Source organism: Pelodiscus sinensis, chromosome 2 (assembly GCF_052426305.1).
Source record: "Pelodiscus sinensis isolate ZL-2025 chromosome 2, ASM5242630v1, whole genome shotgun sequence".
NCBI lineage: Eukaryota > Metazoa > Chordata > Testudines > Trionychidae > Pelodiscus > Pelodiscus sinensis.
The window spans coordinates 178286044-178312634 of record NC_143053.1 but is presented as its reverse complement, the minus strand read 5'-3'; the positions used below and the strand labels follow the sequence as shown (position 1 = coordinate 178312634).

General features: G+C 44.4%; 1 protein-coding gene across 2 annotated transcripts; it reads left to right on the top strand.

Annotated features, from left to right (window-relative positions):
* Positions 1–34: 34 nt before the first annotated feature.
* CCR4 (C-C motif chemokine receptor 4) lies at positions 35–26591 on the top strand. 2 transcript variants are annotated; one of them, XM_025183943.3, is made up of 2 exons: positions 35–262; positions 23249–26591. In XM_025183943.3, coding segments are annotated over exons 1-2 (1080 nt in total). In that variant the 5' UTR covers positions 35–260; the 3' UTR covers positions 24327–26591. The 2 variants fall into 2 exon arrangements, with proteins under 2 accessions (XP_025039728.1, XP_006121817.3); XM_006121755.5 differs by lacking the exon at positions 35–262 and adding an exon at positions 21790–21890 and having other exon boundaries at positions 23249–26590.

Below are 26591 nucleotides of genomic sequence, written 5' to 3'. Positions count from 1 at the left end.
TAATGTCAGCAGAGTCATGTGAGAGGAAAAATACTGAAACAGGGTATAAAAGGTTGAACTAAATAGACCAAAAGCGGAAGGGTTGCGAATCCAAACAAGCCAGGTCTGATCAACCAGGGCTCTCTCCCCGGTGCCGAATCTCGTTGCTGCTCGTAAGCTCCGAAAGGGCAACACCAGTCATAAGTTGCAACGAAAAATCCAAAAGGAAAGACAAAAAAAAGAATATCTCCTGAATCTAAATAGTGCTTCTATTCATCTAAATGTGAGTATTATATAGGTATGTCTGATAACTTCACAAACTGTTCAAAGGTAACTTTGGAGGGTATAGCTGTAGGAGGGGTCATTGTTCTTGTTTTATTTGTACTGTTTTTTCTAGTCTTTATTTGCATGTTATGCTGTCTTAAAAGAATTAAAGATAGCGAATTGATTTAAATGAAAAATTAATTATAAAAGTAAATACAAATAAATTCTTTGGTTAACCCTAAAAAGTATTCCTCTGTATGTGGTTTCAAATCCTTTAAAGAACCAATCATTGGTTACCGAAATGGCATCACAAACAGGATTTGACGAGAACAGAGGGTGCCCCTTTGATGGGTTAAACAAGATAGAAGGTGCAGGACCTCTCAACCACTGGTTATATCATAATAAGGAAGAGGGTGAAGAATACATGCTCAAAATAGGAGCAGTGCTAGCAATCAAGAATCAAACTGAAAGGAATGTGGACAAATCACCCATAACAACTGTGGACGTATTAAATTATTTGGATGGAACAATTGATAAGGGTATAGAAAGTGCAATAGGATGGGGAGCAAGTGTTTGGAACTTTTTATCCACGTTGATATCAGGGAAATAGTTTTGAATTGTTTTTGCAATAATGGTGTTAATAATTGTGATAAGAATTATCGCCCAAATTTGCATCAGTGATCAGAGTACACTCCATTTGGACCCCACTGAAGATTCACACTGTGGACAGACTGCTGAACAGGAGTCACTTTTCTGTCTCACCATGCCTGTCATTAAATGGGTCTAGAAATACTTACCCACTTCGCAAAAGTGTTTGTGGACTTGCTATCTACAAAATGCCTTGAAACCTTTTCGTGAATAATGCTACAGAAATGCAAAGATTTCTACTATTCCATTCCATTTTAAAGAGCCTTCTACCACCTTCACTGTATTACTTGAGGGCCTTCTAGTGGTGCAACAAGGGACATAACTAACATCTGTCTCAGGTGGCTAATTCTCACTGTGGTGGTATTGTGTGTGCAAGGTAGGGTTTTGCTTTGGGTGAGGGAGAGGAGCTGTTTGTTTAAACTTTAAAGTAAGTACATGCTGCCCCGGGTTGTATTAGAGAAGGCAGGCCAACAACATGTACATGGAATTTGGAATGGCAGTGAGTTTCATTCCATACCAGCCCCCAAGATGAGCTTTACTCTAATGGTAGGAAGTTCCACTGTGACTAAGGAGAGACATTGTGGAGCATAGTCCTTAGCCCTAGATATGCTGGGTCTATCATTATACTTATATTCTTATACCAACATTAAAATACTGCATTTTGGCTACCATGTGTGAAAGCCATGAAGCTCTGGCAAGCATACCAGAAGGAAGGGAAGTTAACAATTGCTCTGGGGCAGAGCTGCAAACCTGACACTTCCACAAAAAGCTGCATGTCATCCTCAGATGAGACATCACCTCCAAGGATCCCAAGGACATTTTGGGGAATTATGATTTGGTGGCTTCCTGCCATGAATGGATGAGAAGGATTATGGGGGACAGTTGACCAGAACATGTTTTTAACACAGCCCAGACAGTATCTATAGTGCAGTAGGAATGAGCCTAATGCAGAAGAAGCAACCTCCAGAAAGTATGCAGTTTGCTTTGAAATTACAAGGATGCAACTCTCAAAATAGCAAGACACATTTGTTGATTTACACTTTTTTTACTTATGCTAGAAGAGATGTTGAAATAAGCAATAGTGGTCACTATCTGCTTCTCATCCCCCCTGTAGAGTTAGGCTTAGGAACACTCTGTCTCTGTGTACCAGGTTGGTCCATGAAACTTCTGTAGATGTCAATGATCATGGTGGAGGTAGCTCACAATTCTCTGGCTAAGGTTTCGGGGGGGGGGGCGTGATGGGACGCACTCTCCCCACACTGAGCAGGAGGGAATTAATCAATCCTGGGGAGCTGGGGATGCCACATCCCCTTTGCCTTACTGGGCATGCTTGAGCTGAACAGCTATAAAAGAGAGCAGCTCGACTCAGTTGGCATGGGTAACTGGAGGGAGAGGATGTGCATTGCCAGCCCCAGGCAAACTGCAGCAACTACCCAACCGCTGAGACGCTAATACGCAAGCAGGAGCCCAGATGCTCCTAGAAACCTCATGGGTTCCAGAGCCAAGCAGGAGCAGACAGAGCCCAGATAAAGGGGGGGAGATGGAGATCTGTGATGGAGTTGAAACAACTGTAGCGGGAAGCAGCCCAGGAAAGGCAGCAGCTAGATGGTGAGTGGGCCGAAGCCGAGGAGTCAGCATGTTTCAGACAGAGCTTTTCCTCACTGACTTAGCAGCTAGAGCTACAGCCACTAACAGGTCCCTGGGCAGAGGTCCAGTGGAGCAGGAGAGCCTGGATGCCCCTACCAGGGGACGTAAACCCTTCCCTTATCTCCCATCCCTTGAGAGGGGAATATACACGTGCACACACAAATAGGGGCGAGTTATTGACTCAGGCTATTGAACTGCACTGCCCTGCAAATAGGGGCAAGTTACAGACTGTGGCCATTGGGTCACACTGCCCCACAAGTTGCAGCAAGTTATGGACTTGAGCCATTGGGCCACCTCGCCCCAGGGACTAGAGGGAGAGGTTCTTACAGACTTTGGTGGGTGCAGTTATAGACATGGACTGGGGAGCAAAAGCGGAGAATTTACAAAAGTGCCAGGAGTAAGAAGGGGCCCTCATCCCATGCTTTGTGGGGTTCTCTCCCCACCCACATCACAGGAGGGCTGCCTTATTTATTCTATCGCATCAGGATGCTTTCCCAAACCACTGAGTAATTACTTGGACAGGAGCCATTGCAACACCAGACCCCCTTTTTTCCAAAAAAAATATTTTTTCCCTTAAGATATTTTTGTTAATTTTGGTTTTTAATGGGCTCTAAATTTTGAGCATATAAGGACTTGCAAAATTGCCAGTCGCAATTATGAAAATCATTAGTTAAAACCTCCAAAACCATGAGATTTTTAAAAAATAATATATTTTGGGTTCAGTTTATTTGTTCTCTGGTCATCGAATCTTTAGCGTTCATGATCTCAAGATTTTTTTCTATGACCATTAGAAGCTTTTTTGGTTTTAGTAAAATATGAGATTCTCACGTACTCACCTGACTCCAAAAGCTGGAACTTTAAGAAAAATAGTTGGCAACTGTGGGGCAAACCTAGTTCCACTCAAACCCATTTTTTTCAATGGGAGTAGCAACAGGCAGTGAATGAACAACTTTGTTCAGTAAAGCTCATGTAAAAATGAGATGTGTCCTTAATGTTGCTCTGTATATAGCGCCATGCTAATATTTTAGTTTTATAAAGTTAGTTGCATTGGAAAAGAGCCACATTTAGATACAAGGCATTTACTCTTCTCCTTCAGACCTCACATAGCTCCAAGAGGCTTCTAGTCAACCTTCCTGCATGTGCATCTCAGCTTACTCAGCGCATTCACTCACTTCTTAAGCTTTAGCAGCCCAGGCTGTTGTACGTGCGGAATGCTTTACCTGCACATCAGTTCACATGAGCATATCTACTGGATGAGCTTCACAGGTTGGCTGTGCAAGCCTGACAACTTTAGTTTGACACTGTAGTTATCCTTCTGCTAGGCAGGCTGCCTACCAAGGCTAATGAGCTGCACCTGCCTCAGAGTTATTTTAAGGCAGACTTTACTTACCTTCACATTCTCATCACAGGCCCCAAGTGGTATCTCATAGAGGAAGCCATTTCCCCCATCTACCTCCCTACACTGCTGAGAGAGGTCACCAGCTAGTCCAGGACATTCCTCTCTCCACTACCTAGGGAGTCCTTGACAGGAGTTGGTGGTCAAACAGGATGCATTCAGTTCATGAAGTCTGAATTTGGCCCAGACATTTTCCATTTCTTGCTCTAAGTAAGAATAAGTCACAGCAAACTCAAAAGGATCTGAGTCTCTTCCAAAACTGGTTTTACACTACTGCTTTCCTTTGACTTCAGTGGAATTGCTTGTGGTGCACTTCACACTAGGACAAGAAACAAATCAGATCATCATAATTTCCAAGAGACAAAACAATTTCACATTGTAGTTCTACTAGGGGCCACTGGGTGGCACCATTCTAACAGGTCATATAAACTTAACAAATGGTCTGGTAGCACTTCATAGACCAGGCATGTCCAAAGTCCGGCCCGCGGGCCAATTACGGCCCGTGTTCCGGTTTAATACGGCCCCACAGGTAATTTGGCAATATCTATCTTTTATGGCCCCCAACGAATCCATATGTATTGAGATGAATACACTGTAAAATCTCAGTTAATGTCAGTTGGTCTAAATCAGTTATAAATATATTTGGACACAACATGTATACTTGGTGTTATGTTCCTGTTCATATTTTTTGAACTTAAAAATTGACAGACAACCTTTACCACCATATGTAATGTACTTTACAATGTTCCTGACATATATTTCAGCTTCCTGGATTTTTTTTTCATCTGGCCTTCAGATATGAAAGGCAGAGTGATTTAACACCTGTTTAGATTTGTCATCCATGTGACGAAATGAAAAGTATGCCGTTTGCAATAAACTTTGCATAAAATAGTTAATTTGCGTTTAATTTTAATGGTTCAAAGAATGTCAGGCAAAATGGTCGGCCCTCACGCATGTTCACTTCATAAAATCTGGCCCCCTCTGAAAAAAGTTTGGTCACCCCTGTCATAGACTAACAAAACCAGAGCCAGCCGGCTGACCCGGCGATAGCCTGGGGCCCCCGATTGTAAGGGGCACCACACGGTGCTGCCAGGCCAGGCGGGCCTGGGCATGCACCGCACACCCGGGGCGTAAGAATGGCTTGGGCCGGCTCTGAACAAAACTTGTAGATGGTATCGTGAGCTTTCGTGATATCAGCACTGATGTGTGATGACCAGAGTTTTTAGTTTAGGATGTACATCAGAAGAAGTGGGCTGTGCCCACGAAAGGTCATGATACCATCTACATGTTTTGTTAGTCTATAAAGTGCTACCAGACCATTTATTGTTTTTTAAGTTTATCCTGTACAGACTAACTTGGCTACTCCCTGAAGCTACCGATCATATATTAATTCACAATCTAAATGCATCATTCCTCTTTCTGCTAAAGTTACAACCTTTAAAACTGCTTTCATGTCTAAACTTACTCTGCAATCATCTTCTGTCTTTTCACTTCCCTGTTTGGGGTCAGTGACTTTATATATCTTTTTCCAAATGCCACAATGATAGGCCAAGCTGTCACCCAGACTGGTTCCTCTGAGATCCACTAATACCGAGCTGCTACATGTACTAAATTGGTGGTCTCCTCTTTGGTTGCCTTCTATCCTCAATCCTTGCAAGAAAGACATCCTACTAATAGAGTGTTCCATTCTCCACAGGATGGCTACGTCTACACTGGCCCCTCTTCCGTAAGGGGCATGTAAATTTCAAGAGTCGTCGTAGGGAAATCCGCGGGGGATTTAAATATCCCCCGCGGCATTTAAATAAAAATGTCCGCCGCTTTTTTCCGGCTTTTAAAAAAGCCGGAAAAGAGCGTCTAGACTGGCCCCGATCCTCCGGAAAAAGTGCCCTTTTCCGGAGGCTCTTATTCTTACTTTGAAGTAAGAATAAGAGCCTCCGGAAAAGGGCACTTTTTCCGGAGGATCGGGGCCAGTCTAGACGCTCTTTTCCGGCTTTTTTAAAAGCCGGAAAAAAGCGGCGGACATTTTTATTTAAATGCCGCGGGGGATATTTAAATCCCCCGCGGATTTCCCTACGACGACTCTTGAAATTTACATGCCCCTTACGGAAGAGGGGCCAGTGTAGACGTAGCCGATATGTCCATATCAATGTAGCCTAGCTTTCCCATCTTTAGAGTTTCCACCAATTAGGCCTTTCCTGTGCCCAGGATTTCAGATTCTTCATAGTCTATACCCTGCATATGAAGTTTGGGCTCACTCATAATGCACTGGCCAGATGTTACCTTACAATTGATTACTTGTGATCTGCCTTCTTATTAATTAGGGATCGGTGTCCTCCATTGGCATTAATTATAAGATGGCTTTCTCTAGTCACTACATCCAGCGCCTGGCACATCAGTAAGATATGATCCCCCTCAGAGTTTCTGGCTCTCATGCTGTGCCCTCCATGGACTGGATCATGTTCAGCCTCTGCAGTGCCTACATATGCATTTAGATATACTCCAATAATTACCTTTTCATTAGATGGTATGTTGCTAGTAAGATGTAGCAACTCATCAAAAAACTCCTCTTTTACCTCTCTCCAAACCGTGGAACATAACCACTTACCGTTTGGATAATTACCTCTTCCCAGTGTAACAAATCAGATCTCAGATACCTCCCTACACTGCTGAGAGAGGTCACCAGTTAGTCCAGGACATTCCTCTCTCCACTACCGAGGGAGTCCTTGACAGGAGTTGGTGGTTCCTGCACAAGTGAACACACACACACACACACACACACACTAATAATCCTATACATTCACCACAGTATGGATGGGTGAAGCTGTTCCCACAAAATAAGACCTGTCTTTAATCTTTATCCAGCCCTCGACTGTTCCATTAACTTTGTTCAGGTTCAAAGCAATCAGGAAAAGGTCTCCTGTAAAGGGATGGGATGTGCCCCATCATGGCCTGCAGGTACACCTGGCCTTACTTTACCTGACTGGGTGTTAACAACTACACTACATTGCTTTGACCTTGGCAACAAAATGCAGTGTCAAACTGTGGAACTCCTTGCCATAGGATGTTGTGAAGACCAGGACTTTAACAGGGTTCAAAAAAGAACTAGATACATTTGTGGAGGATAGGTCCATCAATATTTATTAGCCAGGATGGGCAGGAATGGTGTCCCTATCCTCTGATTGTCAGAAGCTGGAAATGGATGATAGAAGTGGGATCACTTGATGGTTATCTGTTCTGTTCACTCCATCTGGGGCATCTGGCATTGGCCACTGTTGAAAGACAGGATACTGGGCTAGATGGACCTTTGGTCTGACCCAGTATAGCCGTTCATATGTTGTTCAAATACCCTGACTAACACAAGTCTCCCTTCGATGAAGTCCCATAAAAGCAACACCTGTGACAACAGTGTAAAAGCCTTTGCCTCAAAGCCCAGGTGCATGCCACCCAAAAGTTCCAAAAGTCTTGGGGTCAGGTCAAACCAGCCTTTAGGGAGCTGGGCCATTCTGTGCCAGTTGTTCTGCCTCTAGTCTCCACACACCCTCGTGCTTGGATTCCTCTTCTTGGTTCAACCCGGTAGTTTCCTGGCAGATAGGATGTTTCTTTGATTATGTGCAGGTGGTTCGGATTGCATTTCCTGGCTGGTCCTTGGAAAAATAACATGCTCCATTGCCTCTCCCTGCACATCTCTACCTTTCCTGCTAAAGTTGTGGGGCTCTGGAACTATGGTAGCATCTTTGACTGGCCCCACTGCTAGGCTGAATGGAGATAACCCCAGCAGTGCATTGCATGGGCTTACTTATCTGGAATGCACCAGACCTTCTAAAAAAGATGGTAAGAAAAGAAAAATTCTATATCAGAATGGAGAGTGGAAGGTTTGTTAGCTTTGAAGGGAAAGAACAGGTAGAAATGGACTTTTAGAAGATCTTGTGATGAAGAGAAAGAGAAGGGAATGTGCACTAGGATGTGGGAGCAAATGAGAAAAGAGTGACTAAAATATCATGCAGGAGTTGGAGAGGACTCTAAGTCCTTATAGGTAAGGAAGAAATTAAATCTAAACCATCCCAATTGAATCAACACAACCTATTCAAAGTGAAACCAATACAGAGACCGTCTCAGATTGAACTAAACCTGCCATCACGACAGAGAAGAAATTCTAGAATTACAGAGCATTCCGGTGACCACACACACACACACACACACACACACACACACACACACACACACACACACACACACACACACACACACACACACACACACACACACACACACACACACACACAAAGTGTTTTGAAGTCTAGAACAACAATTGAAAATGGATCAAGGATGGAATTTTCTGGGTCAGAAATCACAAAAGGTCTGGCCTGGGCAATTAATCCAGGATTAAAGTGAAGGATTTTATTTATAGGCAGAACTTAAATCCTCACTATTCTAGAATCTTGGGGCTCAAGTCTTCAACCTCAATGGGGCGTGCCAGAGCGTGCAACTTCATCTCCACAGGGCACACTTAGGCTCCCCAGGGTTTGAAAATATTCACCAGAGCTCATCCCTCAATGGCTCTGGCTGAATTTAAGCCCCACATGTAGGGCAAGGATCTACATTGCCCGACTAATCCTTCAGATACATTCTCAAAACAAAGGCCCAGAGCTTCCCTGAAAACTCACTAAGGTTGCTCAAGAACCTTAAGAGACTCCACGGGACTTCCTGAGGCATGCGTTGCATCTTCATCAATGAATTATCTTTTCAGCAGCGAGGCAGATTCTGCAGTGCAGTGCCAGTCTGAACTGGCTCAGTGCCAGCTTTGAGTCAATTTTGGCTGGCTTGAACAATGATAATGCTACAGTGATTGTAAAATTTTGTTTCCATTATTTAAATGTGGCAGGGCACTGGAGAGGACTTGGTCTGCAATCAGCTCCCAAAGAAGGTCAGAATTCCAAGAATAAATAGAGTTCTTCAGAAACTGAGTGGTATTGTAATAAAGGTTTCATAGCCCACTACACAAAGTCATTGTCACCCTACTCTTGCAGCCAGTCTAAGAATACACAATTCTTTGCCATTTACTAAGGTTGTAAAGGTTTCACCATGTGGTAAGAGGTCATCCAACTGGTATTTGTTTCATTAGCTCCCTTGCTCCTGAATTTAATACAGAGTGGCTATGTCTAGACTGGCATGATTTTCCGCAAATGCTTTTAAAGGAAAACTTTTCCATTTAAAGCATTTGCGGAAAAGAGCGTCTACACTGGCTGCTTGAATTTCCGCAAAAGCACTGACTTTCTACTGTAAGAAATCAGTGCTTTTTGCGGAAATACTTTGCTGCTCCCGTTCAGGCAAAAGTCCCTTTTGCGCAAAACTTTTTGCGCAAAAGGGCCAGTGTAGACAGCTCAGATTTGTTTTCTGCAAAAAAAGCCCCGATCCCGAAAATGGCAATTGGGGCTTTTTTGCGCAAAAGGGCATCTAGATTGACCAGGGACACTTTTCCGCAAAAAGTGCTTTTGTGGAAAAGCATCCGTGCCAATCTAGACGCTCTTTTCTGCAAATGTTTTTAACGGAAAACTTTTCCGTTAAAAACATTTGCGGAAAATCATGCCAGTCTAGACATAGCCTGACAATCTTACATGAGATCATCAGTGTTCTTGCGGAAATTCAAGCGGCCAGTGTAGACAGCTGGCAAGTTTTTCCACAAAAGCAGCTGCTTTTGCGGAAAAACTTGCCAGTCTAGATGCAGCCACTAGTGAGAAATGTTACATGAGTGGAGGGGACATGGAAGGCCTAAGGAGAGGGACTGTGGCAATAGAGAAACAGGGGAAGTATATAAAGGGAGTCCTGAGCAGCAGCCTGGAGAGAAAGGAAAAGTAAAGATGCATGGAGCTAAAGATTCTAGCTGCAGAAGGCTCAGGGTAGGGGAAATGGTTGGGGCAACTGGGTCTGGACACTCCTGGGAGTCTGAGGAAAGCACTGGATGGAGTGGGAAGCATGAGGACTGCTGGAGCCAATGGAGAACAAAGTTTGGCCATGGGTCCATGTGTGCATACACTGGAGCAGAACTGTGTGAGGAAAAGAAAAAAACAAATGCATAAAGATAAAACGAGGAATTAGCAGACAGGCAGTAGAACTACAGAAAAGGATCTGGGGATTATAGTGGATCACAAACTGAATGTGAGCCAACCATGTGATGCAGATGCAAACAAGGCTCCTCTTGTTCAGGGGTGTGTTAACAGGAGTGCTGTGTGTAAGGCAAAGGAGGTAACTGACCTGCTGTACTTGGCACTGGTGAGCCCTCCGCAGGAGTACTGTGTCCAGACCTGGATGCCTCACTTCTAGACAGATGTGGACAAATGGTAGAGTCCAGTGGAGAGCCACAAGAATAATAAAAGGGTTAGAAAAATATGTTAAGGCTGTTATAAAGAGGCTAGTGGTCTATTGTTCTGCATGTCCATTGTTACCCTGGGTTTTCAGAGCTCCCAAAAGGGCAACTTAACTTTTTCAGTCCTGGCAGGGAAAGGAATAAATCAACAGCAACTCAGCAATACTATCTGATCAAGGTGGAATCCAAATAAGCATGTTCTTGTCTAACACTGCAGTTTATTAGATGTAAGCACACACAGACATAAGCAATAGCATCCCAAATATTTACCTACCCTCTGGAATGGTATTAAATAATTAACAGCAGGTTCACAGTGGCCAGTTGCTCACCTGCTGGAGAGAAAAGATGGGAGATGGAGACAGAAGAGGGAAACATGAAATGAATAAAAGCTGGTTTGAGGGAGTAGAAAAAGTGGGGCAGATTTAGATCAGCACCCTTTTGTTCTAAAGGTAAAGGTGTCACTACTTTTGACCCAAAGAGTTCAAGCCCTTACAGGTGCTAATAGATTCCTAACACTCAGAAAGCTATCTATTGACTTTGATTTTTATCTGCTTAGGTTTAAGTACCCATTCTCCAGATACTTAATGATGCTGTCTCCCATCCCCCTCTCTTTTTCTTTCTCTCCCCCCTCCACTTCCCCTCTCCTATTTATTTCGAGTTTTCATATCCCCACAGAGGCATAGCGAGGGTGTTATGCGCCCAGGGCCAAAGGAAAAAATTGCGCCCCCCCCCCCCCGCCGCCATGTGGCATGGCCCCAAATCTGGTGCACAGCTGAGGGAAACTTGTACTGCATCTTCCCCCACCTCCTACAGTTTGGGGCTGGGCTCCCGCATGCACTAACCCTCCAGTGGAGATGGAAGGTCGGGCTTGGAGCAGAGAGGCAGGGAGGAGACTCCAGCTGCCGGTGGCAGGTGGAATACGAGCATGTGAGCTGAAGGGATAACAGGGGGAGCAGAATGGGATTAAATTGGAGCCTCCCTAGCATGGTGCCCAGGGGCAACTGACCCCTCCGGCCCTCTTGCTATGCCACTGCCCCCCCCCCCTTGCAGATCTATCATCTTATCCATATGCAAGGTCTGTGAGAGCCGTCCCATGAATCTTCAGTTAGTGTCTGTGGCGCCAGCTTCTGGGTGGTGTCTCAATGCTGCCACATTCACCTCCAAAGAGGGAGCTTCCCAAAGCAGGCCCTTGCTGCTGACCCCTAAAGCATCCACAGGTCCAGTCTCCTTTCAATGGGCCCATATCCCAGGGCTCATTGATCTGGCTTCCATCCCCTCTCCAATCTTTGCAACCTTTCACCTTATCCATTCCCACCTCATTCACCCCATAGGGACAGTCTCTGCCTCACTTGTCTTAGGGACTATTCTACCAAGACTTAATACAAAGTTTCCATGTAAAAGGACTCGATACAAAGCTAAAAACTTCAATGAGAGAATGATTAATACAGAGACGTGTCCACATCTGCTGCAGGGAGACACCTCTGCCTGCCTCCACCCCTCTTTCCCCAGAGTCTACAGCCCCATTGCAAGGCGGAGGAGGGGAAGAAAAGAGGCTGAGGCCCATCCAATGGGACTGAAGCAGTCATGAGCAAGCCATGCCCAGGAGCCATTCTCCTGCCCATTGCTGGTGCTGTGTAGCTTCAGGCACGCTGAAATGCAGTCACCTCTAGGGTGGGCTGGACAGCTGTTTAACACCTGCACAAGGTTTCAGGCAGGGAGCAGTGCGGGCTGCCTTCCTGCAGAGCTCCCATCAGAACTATCATGCCCTCCTGGCTTAGGAAAAGAATAAACAGGAGGATTGGAAATTAACCTGCCCAGTCTCATGTCCCCTAGGCAGGGACTGAGCCATCTACATTAGGCCCCAGCTGGAGTATCATGTTCAGTTCTGGGCGCCACATTTCAGGAAACGTGGAGAAACTGGAGAAAGTCCAGAGAAGATCAACACAAGTGATGAACGTTCTAGAGAACAAGAGCTATGAGGCAAGGCTGAAGAAATTCGCCTTGTTTACCTTGGAAAACAGAAGACCGAAAAGGAACTTGAGAGCAGCTTTCAGGTATCTAAAAAAGTATCGTAAGGAGGAGGAAGAAAAATTGTTCTTGGCCTCTGAGGTTAGGATGAGAAGCAATTGGCTTAAATTGTACCAAGGGAGGTTTAGGTTGGACATTAGGGAAAACTTCCTGCCTGTCAGGGTGGTTAAACACTGGAATAAATTGCCTAGGGAGATTGCAGAATATCCATCACCGGAGATATTTAAGACCAGGTTAGACAGACACCTGTCAGGGATGAGCTAGGGCAACTCAACTTTGGAAGCGCCAGGTGCCACATTGATACTTACAGAACATGCTGAGCACTTCAACTTAAATGCGGTTGCATATGCAAGCAAATATACACAAATAGCTTCTCTCACACTGACAAGCATGAATACAAAGATTAAGGCAAGAATACACAACACACAGACCCCATTTAAGTCAGTTCTGCTGATATTAATAAAATGCAATATTTACCTGGTTTCTACCCATGTGACAGCACTTTTCATGAGCAATGACAGTCCAAGAATTTAACTACTGAAACGCATATCAACAGAAGATCATTACACTGACTACTTTTTTGTTTTGGCTCCCAACTGCCGGCCACATATTGATCCCCACATAAACCCAAACTGCACCGCGGGGCGCAAACAAACTGGCCGTGGGCAGCATACCAAGTTATTAATAAATATTTTTAAACCTTTACCTTTTCTCTCTGCTGCCATGTCTTCTCTCCTTGCTCCATCATCTCCCCTGGTGCCTGCTGCACCCCAACTACTCACCCTCCTCTGCTATCTTGACTCCTGCCCTTCTCACTGCCCTCAGCCCTCCTGCGACCTACCCCCCTCCACCAGCCCTTCTCTCTCTCCTGTGCCCACTCCTCCAATAGCCCCACTCTGATCAGGTAAGCTACCCCTCCTCATCCCCTCTTCTAACACCTCCCTCTACACACTTGCCCTGCCTCTCTCCTCTGGTGCTGGTCCCTCCCCTGCAGGTGTCTGCCCTTCTGCTTCACCCCCAGAATCTCCTGGCACCTGCACCCTTCTGGTGCCTCCCCCTTCCCTCACTGCCCCTACCCCCTTTTTCCCTGATGCCCACCCCCTCACCACTCTGCCCCCATTCCCCTCATGCCTCTGTGCCCTCACATCCCCACCTCTCCTTTCAAGCTTTCTCCCAGCACCTGCCCCTTCTCCCTCCAGACCCTAATGCCCTTCCCCTCTCCTTTTCCAGCATCACCCTGTCCCCCCTCCCACTGACAGCTGCCCTCCTGCCCTTTTCCTCATTGTCTGCACTTGGCCCCCTGGCATTTGTATCTTCCCTCTCCTCTATCCCCTCCACACAAGCCCCTTCCTCTCCCACTCTTTCCACCTAGTTTTCCCCTTTCCTTACCTTCTGCCTTCCACTTGCGGGGCTGGAGTCTTCGCTCGGGCCCCAAAAGTCCCCGGACTCCAAACCGGAAGCGAGGCTGGCACCATGCAGCACCAAGCACTTTTAAAGTCCCGGGCCATGATGCCACGTTACACCCAGGCAACTCCCCAGTCACCTGCAAATGCTGCGCAGCGTGCGCAGGCAAGGGGGAGCTGACTGAATGCTGGCATGGGCGGCGAGTTATATGGCTGTCCCTCCCCCCACCCCCTGACCGTCCCTGCCGTGCGCAGCGTGTGTGGGCAAGGGGGAGCCGACTGAATGCTGTGCACGGCAGGGCCGGTCCGGGGCCAGGGCGGGGGGGAAGGGACGGCCATAGAACTCACCGCCCATGCCAGATGAGCTTGCATAGCGTGCTCTCACTCTCATCCCAGCCTGGCACCCCCCTAGCGAGGCGCCCGGGGGCAATTGCCCTCCCCCACACCTCCTTCGCTACGCCTCTGTATCCCCAACTCATAACTCTGGTCATCTGAAGAAGTGGGCTGTGCCCATGTAAGCTCATGATACCATCTACATGTTTTGTTGGTCTATAAAGTGCTACCAGACCATTTGTTGTCTCATTCTTGGAGTTCATCTTGCTCATTTCACCACCCTTTGTGTCAGGTTTGCTCAAGCCCCATCTTCTGTCTGCATTGTAGGCTCACTGTGGTCATTTTAGTGCTCTTGTTTTCTTTGCTCTTCCCCCGGATGCAGCTGCTAAATTCTGGCAGTCTTGACTGCGGTGTTACCTGGCTATTATAATAGTTAATAGAAATCCCTTAAACAAGACACCAGGATTTGGTGCATCTTGTTGTGAGTGATTTTTGCCCAGCTGTATTATTTTTTAAAAAGAGGTGTCTTTATGCATGTAGGAAGAATTCTTCTATCCCATCAACAAAAGCAAAAGATAATAGAAATATTAATTCAAGTACAATTGTAAGAGCATTTGTAAAGTCTTCATTGTCATTCACCTCAGGTAGCCTTAGGTTACTAACCATGGCAAAAGGCTCATTATAGATGCCAGGTTGGAGAGGCAGTATATTTCTACTGTTCTGCAAATGACTGGGGAGTCCACTTGCAATTAATCTTGCACTAGTCAATTGCTTAGAATTACAAAATACATAAATTGCATTAAAAGGCAACAACTTAATACAAAGCATTTCCCTTCATTCCTATCAGAACCCATCATTATGTAATACTGTGTTTTGTGTCTTCTATAGTAAAATCAAATACATTGGTGTGCATATTATTTATCCCATTTTTTACTCCAGCAGAGCTCAAACTGAAATGGTTTTTAGCATGTAACTTCGCAGTAATGTGCTCTGCATTACCACAAAATAAACAGTGTTCCATGACTGGCATCACCCAGGTGATGCCCTGGGTTTTCCATCTGTTTTGATTCACAACAAGTTGAACCTCTCTGGTTAGGGACTTTCTGGTCCAGCAATATCTATAGTCCAGCAGGACCATGATGTTGCTGGACCAGAGAACCCAAGTGGCTGTCGGCTGGGAGTCTGGCAGTCCTGAGGGATGGGAGCACAGCCCAGCTGGCAGCCACAGGGGACCGGGGTGGGGCTGGTGATCAAAAAGGGAGCTGGGGAGGCCAGTGTCCTGGAAGAGCCCTGACCTCCCCTGGTCCGGCAAACTCCCTTGTCCAGATCAAGTCAGGTCCCAAGGGTGCCGTACCAGAGAGGTCCAATCTGTATTCACATTAGTTACTCTTTTTAAATGTAAGTAGGGTCTGAATGAATGCTTCTATTACAGCCAGATGAAATAGGAGAAAAATCCTGGGTGTGTCTATGTACATACTGTTTGCCCCAGCTTCACTTAGATGTGTTACATATTCAGCCAATGGAATAGTGTTTTGCTCATTGTAATCAACCTGGCTGGTGTTGGGTCACAAATTGTGTTTTACACTAATTGCAACATCTGTAATTATCGTGGGAATACAAAAGAAGAAACTCTGTGCTTAACCTGGCACAAAGGAGAGAGACACCATCAGTGTAAATAAACTTTGATGGACAGAAGCTCCACTTTCAGAGCCCTGTGAAATTAAGCTGGGGAGGGCAGGACTCTGAGTCATGCAAGCTGCATGCCCTGGAGGCATAAACTGTAAGATTGGTTCAACCTATTTCTCCCCCACTGTTTCAATGATAGAGCTAAAGAAAGGCTCCATAAGAAGTCTATATTATTATTTAAGTGCACTCCAGTGGATGCCGGAATTTCTTGTGGCTGGACTGTGCTTCAGGCCAAGAGGTGAAATCACTAGGTTTAGCCCAGAGCCAAACCCACCCAAGCCTGTGGAAGATGTGACGAATGGCCAGCAGAGCAGTGATGGAAAGGTGTAATGAGCAGCCAGCAGAGCAGAGGCAGGGAGGTAGATGAATGGCCATCAGGACAGCACCAGAGAGTAGTGAGCAGGTGGATTGCAAGTGACCAGCAGAGTAAGGTCCCTCTTTACCCTGCCTTCCCCCACTCAGGATGGGAGGTGAACTCTGTGGATGCACCTCTGAAATCTGGGTCTGTCCTGACCAAGGGCAGCAATTGTGAGTGGGGTGCAGAGAAGGGCTGGGCATGTGAAGGGGACATTTACATTGCTGGACTTAAGAATCTGAGAGGAAAAGGACAGTGTCCAACCTACTTGAGCTGAGACTGTTACTCACGGTTTATGTTCAACAACTCTGTCTCCAGTGTTTCCCCAAATTAATGCCGCATTACTTCCCTCCCTTTTTATTTAAGGTTTCTTTTCTACACTCACACTCTGTGCTTGTAAGTGGGGAAGAATTGCCTCTCAGAGGCACCCAGGGGTGGGTGTGAATTTCCCAGGTTACTGGGTGGGAACCTGAGCCCGTTCTGTGTTGGATGGATGGAGAGGAACCCCCCAGATATTGAACCTGTTCCTGGCTGTTGCTGGCAGAAGGGTTACTATATCTACCTCCATCAGAGCCTGTCCCCTGCCAAAGATTCCTACTCAATATCTCAAGATAATAAAAATCATGGCACCCTGAACCCCATCTGCTCTTTTTTTTTTTCCACACCAACAATCTCCTGTATCCAAAAAATTTCCAGCTCCCTCTTAAAGAATTAAACTCTCCTGTAGAAAGAGAGAAAGGCGACAGTGAATGAAGTAGACTGACCTCAGACCTAAACAGCATAGCGGCTTGTGGGCAGTGGCTGAGAAAAAAGTTTTTCTGTGGAGGAAAAGAACCTGCATCTCAGGTATTTGTTGCCAATAGTTTGCAGGGGGGAGGTGAGGTAGCTTTTATCTTCCTATCTGCACAGCCTCAGCAAGCCGCCACAAATAAAGATCTGTATGTGGTTAATAGAATTTCACAAGACTACCACTTGTGTTTTTGTCGCAGTGAATTTATATTTTTAGTAAAATTTGGCAACAACAAACACTGTTTACATCTTGTGTAGGACATTAAGCTTCAGGAAGGGAATTTGGGGGGGAGGGGTATTCTGTTTATTTCTGAATACACATCGACGGGCTAATCATCTCATACCAAAAGGTACAAACATCCTTAGTATAAAATTATTCCAGTGTTTAACCACCCTGACCATTTTTTTCTAATGTCCACCATAAATCTCCCTTGCTACAATTACAGTACTTTTTTGTGCACATGTTCAACAGAGGGAAGTGGTCAAACATTTTAGGATCTCCCTACTTCACTAGTTAAATTTCAGGGTAATCTTAAACCTTTTTAATATATTTTATTTAAATTTCTTATACACCATAGCATCATCCTTCTTCCTATAATATAAAACTTGTTCTGCCTTTCCCATTCATCTAATCAAGAGGCTAAGCATCCCCTTACCCCCTGTCAACTTTTGGATCCCACGCAGTTTCTCAAAAGTGGACAGGGACTCTCTTATACACATAGTCTCTTGGGGTACATCTAGGCTACCGTGTTTTGTCAACGGAAGTTTTGTCGACAGATACTGTCGACAAAACTTCCGTCGACAAAGAGCGTCCAGACACATTGAGTTCTGTCGACAGAGCAAGCTGCTTTGTCAACAGAACTCCGTAGTCTGGACGCAACCCTACAGGCAATAACACCTTCTGTCGACAGAGTTCTGTCGACAGAAGGCGTTATGCCTCGTAAAATGAGGTATACCAGCGTCGACAAAACTGCTGAGTTCTGTCGACGTTATGTCGACAGAACTCAGCGGTAGTGTAGACGCTGGTATAGTTTTGTTGACAAAAGTCCACTTTTGTCGACAAAACTAGGTAGTCTAGACACACCCTTGGTGAATTGGGCAGACTTTCTCCCATTCTTTGTGTTGTGGGGGAGAGCGAGGAGAAGGAGGCGTAACTCACTGGATGGAGAAATTCTTTTGCTGCTCCTGTATTTTCAGCTGTGTTGCTTGGGCTTCCATCAGTGTCTTGTGGGTTCTCTCGCCTGCTGTCTTGACTGCTTTGGTCTCCCTGATGCCCCGTTCTGCTATTAGGCTCTTGTGTCCCTGCTCCTTTCAGGGTCTCAGGTGCTGCAGTCAGGCCAGTTTCATTTCAGTGGTCTCTATGTCACTGGGGTAGGAAGGTCCTTGGATGCCTGGTCAGAACTTAGTGCCAGACAGGGGATTTCCTTGTTATGGGCTCTTCACCTAGTCTTTTGCCTCAAGACAATCATATAATAACTATGATTGACTTGCTGTGACTCATCTTGAACATTTAACATTAGAAAGACTTCTTTATTGTTCTGGTTCTTTTCAAAGATTCTTCGGTGATGTTTCAAAGTGGTTTCTATCTATGGTAAAGATTTTTAACTCCCCCTTAAGATTCTATTAATGTTTGTACAGTTTAACCTGTGTTATCTGGCATGCTCAGGGATTAGGGCGTTCTGGTGATCTAAAAATTTCCGGTTATCCGAGGGTCCCATTAACCTAGGAAAAACCAATGGACAATCGTAGTAAAACTCAAGTTTTTAATATCGGTAGTTTTGTAGTGTGAGGCAGTGGGTCTCACATTTGTATTTTGAATTAAAGATGGTTAGTACTTCTTAAATAAAAAATTGTTAAGCCAGTCATGGCAAACCAAGCCAGGCCTGTGCGCCTGAAGATGTGACAATATTGTGGCTGGGGGCAATGCCAGTTAAAGTTTTCTGGTTAACAGAGTGCTGGTTAACAAAGGTTTCACTGTATCTGTGTAGTTCAGCTTACTACACTGCTAAGAATGATGGGATGTGTCTCCACAAGTCTTCGTGCCTCACCCAAGTGAGTTCAGTGCCGCGTGGGCACAGCAAGCCCTGTTACGTCACTATGTGGCCACTCTCAATTATGTTAAACTGGCTCAAGAAAGGTAACTCCAGTGTAGATAACTGATTAACTGCCAGGAAGATATACCCCTAGTTATATTAAGCTAACTCAAGCTAAGTACAAATCCTTTTTATTAGCGAAGACACAGCTAAGGTGCGATTAGAATTTAAGGGGTTGGGGATTCCTGCTTCCAAGCGAGATCCTCTCTTCTTAGAATCTAGACTTCTCATGCCCCCATGTACAGTAGCTTATAAACTCAGTTCATCACACACACATTAAAGAGATACACAATGATAACTACCATAGTGTACATAGGCCCAATGGATGGATCTAGATTACAGCACACTTTAGAGCAGAATTTTCCAAAATGTGGCCCCTGGACAATTTGCTGGTGCTCTGTAGAGAGCACACAATGCTCATCCCCTCCACATTTCCAGCAGAGAGAGAGGGAAAGAGAGAAAGAGAATAGGTTTTGTATGGGAAGGAGGCGGAAGATGAAATGCAGAGCAATTGGAAACACTGATATTAACTTTTTTCCAACTGGGTAAAACACCCCTCTCACATTCTGAGGTGCAAGCAAGATGAGGGTTGTGTAACCACCTGCCCTGCGGCCCTGGGTGTCTTACAATGTTGTGTGACTGTAGCTTCCACATGGGTTGTTCACAAATAGCCAATAAGCCTGAGTGTCTGGAGAGCTGCAGCCTGCTAGCAACATTGCAGCCACGCTCTGGCCTCCACAAGCATTACTACATGCAGAGAGGCCCAACACACCCAGTCCCAAATATGTATGCTCTGCGCTGTGCAGACCTCTCCTGGACATTTCGGATATGTTAGGTTCACTCTGTCGGGGAACAGTATCCTGCAGCTTACAATCTTTAGTTTAAGCACACCACTGCTTTAGTTCTGATTTAAAAAATAAAGCCAATTTGCTTTATTACAAACAGATAGATTTTAAGTGAGTACAACTATAAAGTATTCAAGTTAGAAATGGTTGTAAAAGAAACACAGAGATTAAACGCTTTCTAGAGCTAAAACATTTAAAAACAGATTTTATTCAAGGTTAAAAAAAATCATCACCCCTCATTCCCAGCCACACTGATAACCAATTTTAGAGCAGGATCTCTCCTTAAAGTCAAAGGACTGGCTCCTTTGTCGTCTTAGATATGAGAGCAAGAGAGATGAATAGGGAGAAAAAACATGGGGTGTTTCTGCCACTCACTTTTATAGCCCAGTCACCATCTGAAGCGGGTTCTTCTGAGGACTACACCTCACAGCAGTGTTTATTCAAAGAATAAAGAAAGCAACCTGAAATCTGGGGGTGAAGGTGGCTGCCTGGCCCCATGTTCTTTCCTCTCCCCCGTGCATGCTGAACCGCAGATATATCTTATCTCTCTCTTACTGACTTAAGAACCTTATTCACTACTTAAATGCAAAAGGAGATAAAGCCACATTACTTTAAGATAGACTTAAAAAACAACAGTCTGGTAGCACTTTAAAGCCTAACAAAACATGTACTACCAGGCTATTTGTTGTTTCTTAAGTTTATCCTGTACAGACTAATTCGGCTACCTCTCTGAAGTTTAAGAGAGACCTTCTTAACTGGGGCTACAAGGGTTTGAAACTGTTGTACTATCATCAGCTAGGGAGAATTTTTAACTTCACATAGAATGTGGCGACCTACATTTTGCTATGATATTACTGACCAGCAAATTATTAGTTTTCACATGTTACCTCGCTAGCAGGGGTGCTGACAGCTTCTGTGGGACTTCCCAGGCAAGGTGTGGAGATGCTCACCCAGAAGGAGCTAAGTCTCAGGCCGAGGGGGGCCAGGAGCAGCCAGCCCTCCACAACGCCTGGCAATGGGTCCCTTCCAGCCCTCAGAGCCATGCAGAGTGCATGGGGCAGCACTCCAACAGTGATTTAAGGGGCTTGGGCTCTGGCTGCTACTGCAGTAGCAGAGGTAGCAGTTGGGAGCCTCAAGTCCCTTTGAGTCACCTAGCCCTGGGGCAACTGCCCCCTCTGCCCCACATCCATGTCAGTGGGCCTCCTCACGTGGCATATTTTGCACAAATATTATGCAAAAGAGAGTAATGAATGACTATGGGGTACATTCAGACGCAATTAGCTAGAAATACACAGTAATTTCTTATTATTTTCCATTTAACTAATTCTTGTAGCTGCCAAAACAATCAGATGAAATGGTAAATGAGGGGAAAGTGGTCCCTATCATTATAAATTAGAGAAAGGCAAGCTATGTTCCATACTAGGTGACCCAGAAGACAGTTTTCCTATTAATACATTGTAGACACATGGAAGGTAATGGAAAATCCCCTGCATTAGAGACTTATGCTAAAGCAAAAGGTGGAAAAACCCACATGCAAAGATAAAACCAAACAGATTTTTCAAGAGCTCAAAGAGAATACTCTGGTCACTTTTATCAGCTTTTAATTAAGCTGATTTTGCACTCCCTTTTCCTTGGTCTAGTCCTCTTGGAGCCAATGTTACACTGGAGTCAATGAACTGTTCACATCAGGAAGATCCCATGAATCTGTCATGATCTCTCAGATCCTTGAGGAATAGAAGGAGAAATTAAAACAAGGGAGGAACTGTGCTCAAATAAATTCAGGAGGAGACACAAGCAGAAGATCAATCCCCAGATGGAAATGGAGAAAATGAGAAGGAATAAGATCCTACAACATGACATTTGCAGGACAGCAGTAGTTGTTTCAATACAAATTTTTAAAGGCACGTTATCTTCTTGCTATCATAAGACTGATCGCACTCCCCAGTACACACCTTGTATTTCCTTTCAAATTATGCTACATCACGTTCACTGTAGCAAGTGGCTTGCTCACTGCTCACCAAGAAAACAAGAGAGTCTGCATTACAAGAGAGGAAAAAGAGGTACAATTTACAAAATGCAGTTCAGAAATAGTGATTTTGTGTGTGTTATACGTTTATTTTACATACATATGGTTAAGCAATTATTTGTGCCTTTTAATGCGTTTTCTTTCTGCTATTTTATCACTTTAAAAATTGAACAATTTTCAAACATGGGCAAATTCATGCTTAGTTTTTATTTATTATACATAAGTAGAATTTGCATTTTAATCAACAAAAATTTGTCTGAATTTAGCAGCAACGACTCAACTAATTATTGAGTTATTCAGTGATACTATGTTTTTAGTGCTAGAGTATTATCTAGACCCCTGCTTTAAAGGTCTGTTTATTCCCACTGTTGTTTTATGTAATTTGTACTTCAGCATCTGTCTGCAATAGAATTCAACTATGGGTGGGAAGGAATCATCTCTTGTGAACTTACAAAAGTCACTTAACATTATTGTGTTTCATTTTCTCCTGTTCTCCAAACTCCAAAAATGTGGAGAGACTTAATTCACTTTGGCAAAAAGTTAGGAAGTGGTTGGATGAAAAAATGCTTGCATTGCACGCACATATATATCCTTTTCATGCTGTGTTCATTACCTGAGCAGTGTCAACTTGTTAAAATAATGCCAATTAAACTACATCTTTTAAAACAGAATATGCATATTAATATGACAAATTTCTGCCTTTTGGCCACTGAAGAAAAAGAGTATTGAAAATACATGTATGTTTTCTGGACAGCAAGTTAAGAGTTGTCCGTTAAGTGAGTGAGTGCTTTTGCTGATAGTCATAGACATTGCATTGAAATGGAGGAGCACTTGAAAATGAGTCAGATGCTGAGGTCCTTGATTATTTTTAGTTGGCCCTCATCAACGTTTGAGTAAATACTGTGGATGGAATCCCGACCCTATTGAAGTCAATATGAGTTTGGTCATGTACTTTGTTGGGAGTAGGATTCCAGTCCTTATGATTTGGTTCCAAGGCTTGAAGGATTTCTGTCATTTACTTTGCTAATTAAACTCCACTTCCTCTCTTCTGCTGCAGTTTCTATTGAAAACAATGAGCCCCACTGCATGCCTTAAACTTTTATGTAGCATTGTATGCTGCTAGAACTCCTCGGAGTATCCCTTAACAGTTCAGGGAATGACCCCCATTTTTGTCCTCTGTGGATTTGTAAGCCAGCTAAAGGAGGCCTGGATCCACCAAAAACCTACAGTTCCTCAGATGAGAAGTGCATTAGCAATGCAAAGACTTCCTTCTTATTCAAGTTCTTTTCAAAGCCTTCTTTGACCGATGATGTTTCAAAGTGGCCTTTTATTTTAGATAAAGATTAACTTCCCCCTTGAAAATCTATTAACATTTGTACTTATTGTTCTCAGGATGTGGAATACAACCATGGAATCCAACTACGAGTATACATCTCTGTATGATTTCTATAATGAACATTATGATTCTTCTACAACACCTTGCACTAAAGGCGGCGTCAAGAAATTTAGGTCACACTTTCTGCCCACACTTTACTCTCTGGTATTCCTGCTTGGCCTGGCCGGGAACTCTCTAGTCATTTTGGTCCTGTTCAAATACAAGAGGCTGAAGAGCATGACTGATGTTTATCTGCTCAACCTCGCAATCTCAGATTTGCTGTTTGTTTTCTCCCTTCCCTTCTGGTCTTATTATGCAGCCGATCAGTGGGTTTTTGGGGATGGGTTGTGTAAAATCATTTCTTGGATCTATTTGGTTGGGTTTTACAGTGGGATATTTTTTATTATGCTCATGAGTATCGACAGATATGTGGCAATAGTTCATGCTGTGCTTGCCTTGACAGCAAGAACGGTCACCTATGGCAGCATTACCAGCCTCATTGTATGGGTAGTGGCTATTTTAGCCTCAGTTCCAGAGCTGATATTTAGCCAATCTTCCCAGGAAAACAATTATACCATCTGCAAATCAGAGTACCCTGCTAACTCCATAAACTGGAGGTTTCTCTCCTCTTTGCTGGTCAATATACTAGGGCTCCTCATCCCTTCAGGGGTTATGACTTTTTGCTATTCAATGATAATTAAAACGTTGCTGTACTGTAGAAGCGAGAAAAAGAATAAGGCTGTGAAGATGATCTTTGCTGTCATGATTGTATTTTTTGTTTTTTGGACCCCTTACAATATTGTGATTTTCTTACGATCGCTGGAAGACCTAGGTGTCCTTACAGATTGTCAAACCAGCAAAAATCTGGATTATGCAATGCAAGTGACAGAAACACTGGCTTTTTTCCACTGTTGTCTCAATCCCATTATCTATTTCTTTATGGGGGAAAAATTTAAGAAGTACGTGAAGTTACTCTTCAAGAACTGGCCAGTACCCGGAATGCTTTTTAAACGCTGTGGACTTCTCAACACTTACTACACCGAATCTTCCAGTTCTTTCCACACGCAGTCTACAGGGGATCAAAATGCTCTGTAAAAATATTGCGGTGTTTACCACAGTTACAAGAAAAACTGACAAATATCAGAACATGAAAAGGAATCTCATTTAAGCTGAACAGAGGTGCCCTTAAAAATAACCCCGCACTTTAAAAAAAAAAAAGTACCATAAGCTTTCAGTTCTCTCTCTGGATTTTTTTTTGAACGTAATGAGAAGGGAAAAAAAGAGCGAATGCGAGAGAGAGAAAGTGCTTGAGAGGTGAAACTTTGGCTAAGACTTTGGAATTGCAAAATTTATTTAATATTATTACAAATCAGTGCCAACAAGTGGCAACAACAAATACCTTTACAGTGCTATGCTTTTGGTTTTTCATCAGCACCAACAGTGAGCCCCACTAGGGGGAAAGGGACAGGGAGATCAATGGTCATCGCAAAATGTTTCAGAAATCTTGGCATATTTGAGGATTATCATATCTAGTGACCTGGCTCGACCCAGTTATTGGCATAAGATTTGTTAGATCAGAGTCTTAATATATAACAACTGTCTCTTCAGTATGCTTTCTTATTGACTGTTTCTTAGATAATGCATTTGTTGTGTCTAAAAAAACCGAAAGGTGTATGTAAGAGTCTGCTGTGCATCAGGACCTAAATTGTACATTGTTATACTTATATGCATACTTTTTTTAATACACATATACAGGCATTTTGAATTAACCTGCCACCATGTTATTTCCTAGAATAGCAGTTTTATATAAAAAAAAACATTTTTAAATAAAAATGCTTGGGTTTTTTTAAACCCTACAATGCATCCTGTGCGCATCATTTGAAACAGCTTCTGCCTACTCATATTTTAAGCCAAATTACTTTACTTAAACCCCCTTGTTAAAAAATAAGATGAATAACCCTTTGAAAAACACCCCCTCACAAAATGACATTAAGAAAATAATGTATCCAGCTGGGATGGCGAGAAGCTGCCAAGCACGACTGCACTGAGGAGTGGGGGGAAAAGGGTCCCAGGTGGGACCACCTTTGCCACTCAGCAACCTTTGGACTTCGAGCTATTCAGGAGACTGGACCTCCTATTGTGGCAGCACAAGGACCTAAGGGGGGGGCCCTCTTCCTCCCTCCTCCCCAACACCAACGTGGCCTTGACACAGCTGCTTGGCTACTTTTCCTCCTAAGCAGCGGCCTTTAGACATCCAGAGAACCTGCTTCAGTTTTGACTGGACTTTCTCTGTCCTGTTCAGTTTGCTCCAACCATTCCCCTCCCTCAGTCTCTTTGCCTCAATGACATGTCACACCTGCCCCTCTTCTCCCCTGCCCGTCCCTCTCATCTCCTTCCCCTTGGGCCGATCACTTTCCAACCTAGCCCAACGATGAAAAAAAAATGGTGGAACTGACACAGCATTTACTGTCATCAGCTAAGTCACTCTGACATACTGTAGCGGGGGCCATTCAGTTACATTCAATGGCACCAGATTTAAAACTGATTAAAAGTCTTTAAAACACTTCACTTTTGGTTTTGGGGTGCTAGACTTCTTCTCCCGCCCCTTCTCTTCTACTGTATTTAGATTACAAGCTCTTTGGGGGTAGGGCCCTTCTGCTACTCTGTTTGCACAGTGCCTAGCCCTCCAGAGCTGCCCTTAGGCACTTCTGTAACAAACATAAAGCACATGGGTTGACCCTCGGATGTCATTGAAACCAAGATCTTCACAGAAAGATTATTAGATTATAAGTGATCTTGGAGGCTGGGTGAGCTGCCCGAGCGGCCTGTGGAAACAGGCAGGAGCAACAGCTGGGCCCTGTGAGGAGAGGCCACCGCTTTCTAGGAGAGGAGACTGAAGGTGAGGCGGGGCCCATCCAGGGTGTGTGATGCTTAGGCTGTTCAGAGGGTGGCCCAACCTTTCCACTGTCTCCACACACTATCAAGCTGTACAATTTGGTAGGATAGCCCCTCCCCGCATATTCCATCCATTCTCTCTGCCCTCTCCCACAAGACAGGCTGCCATAGAATCGCCACTTGGAAAGGTCGTCGTCTGTGTGGGGTGGTCCGGCAGGCAGCCCAGCATCAGTGTCTCCTTCAGTGCCCCTCAAGATTCCTTCTCCAGCTCAAACAGGAGCTTGCAACAGGCTAATTTATTAATTTGGACTAGGGATGTTCAATTGCAAGTAATTGACTAATCAAATAGTCGATGCATTTTGCATTGACTATTCAATTAGTCAACAGGGAGCCTCTGCCTCTGAAGTGTAGCCACAGCCCTAGGGCTGTGGCTACACTTCAAAAGCAAAAGTGCCACATGGAGCT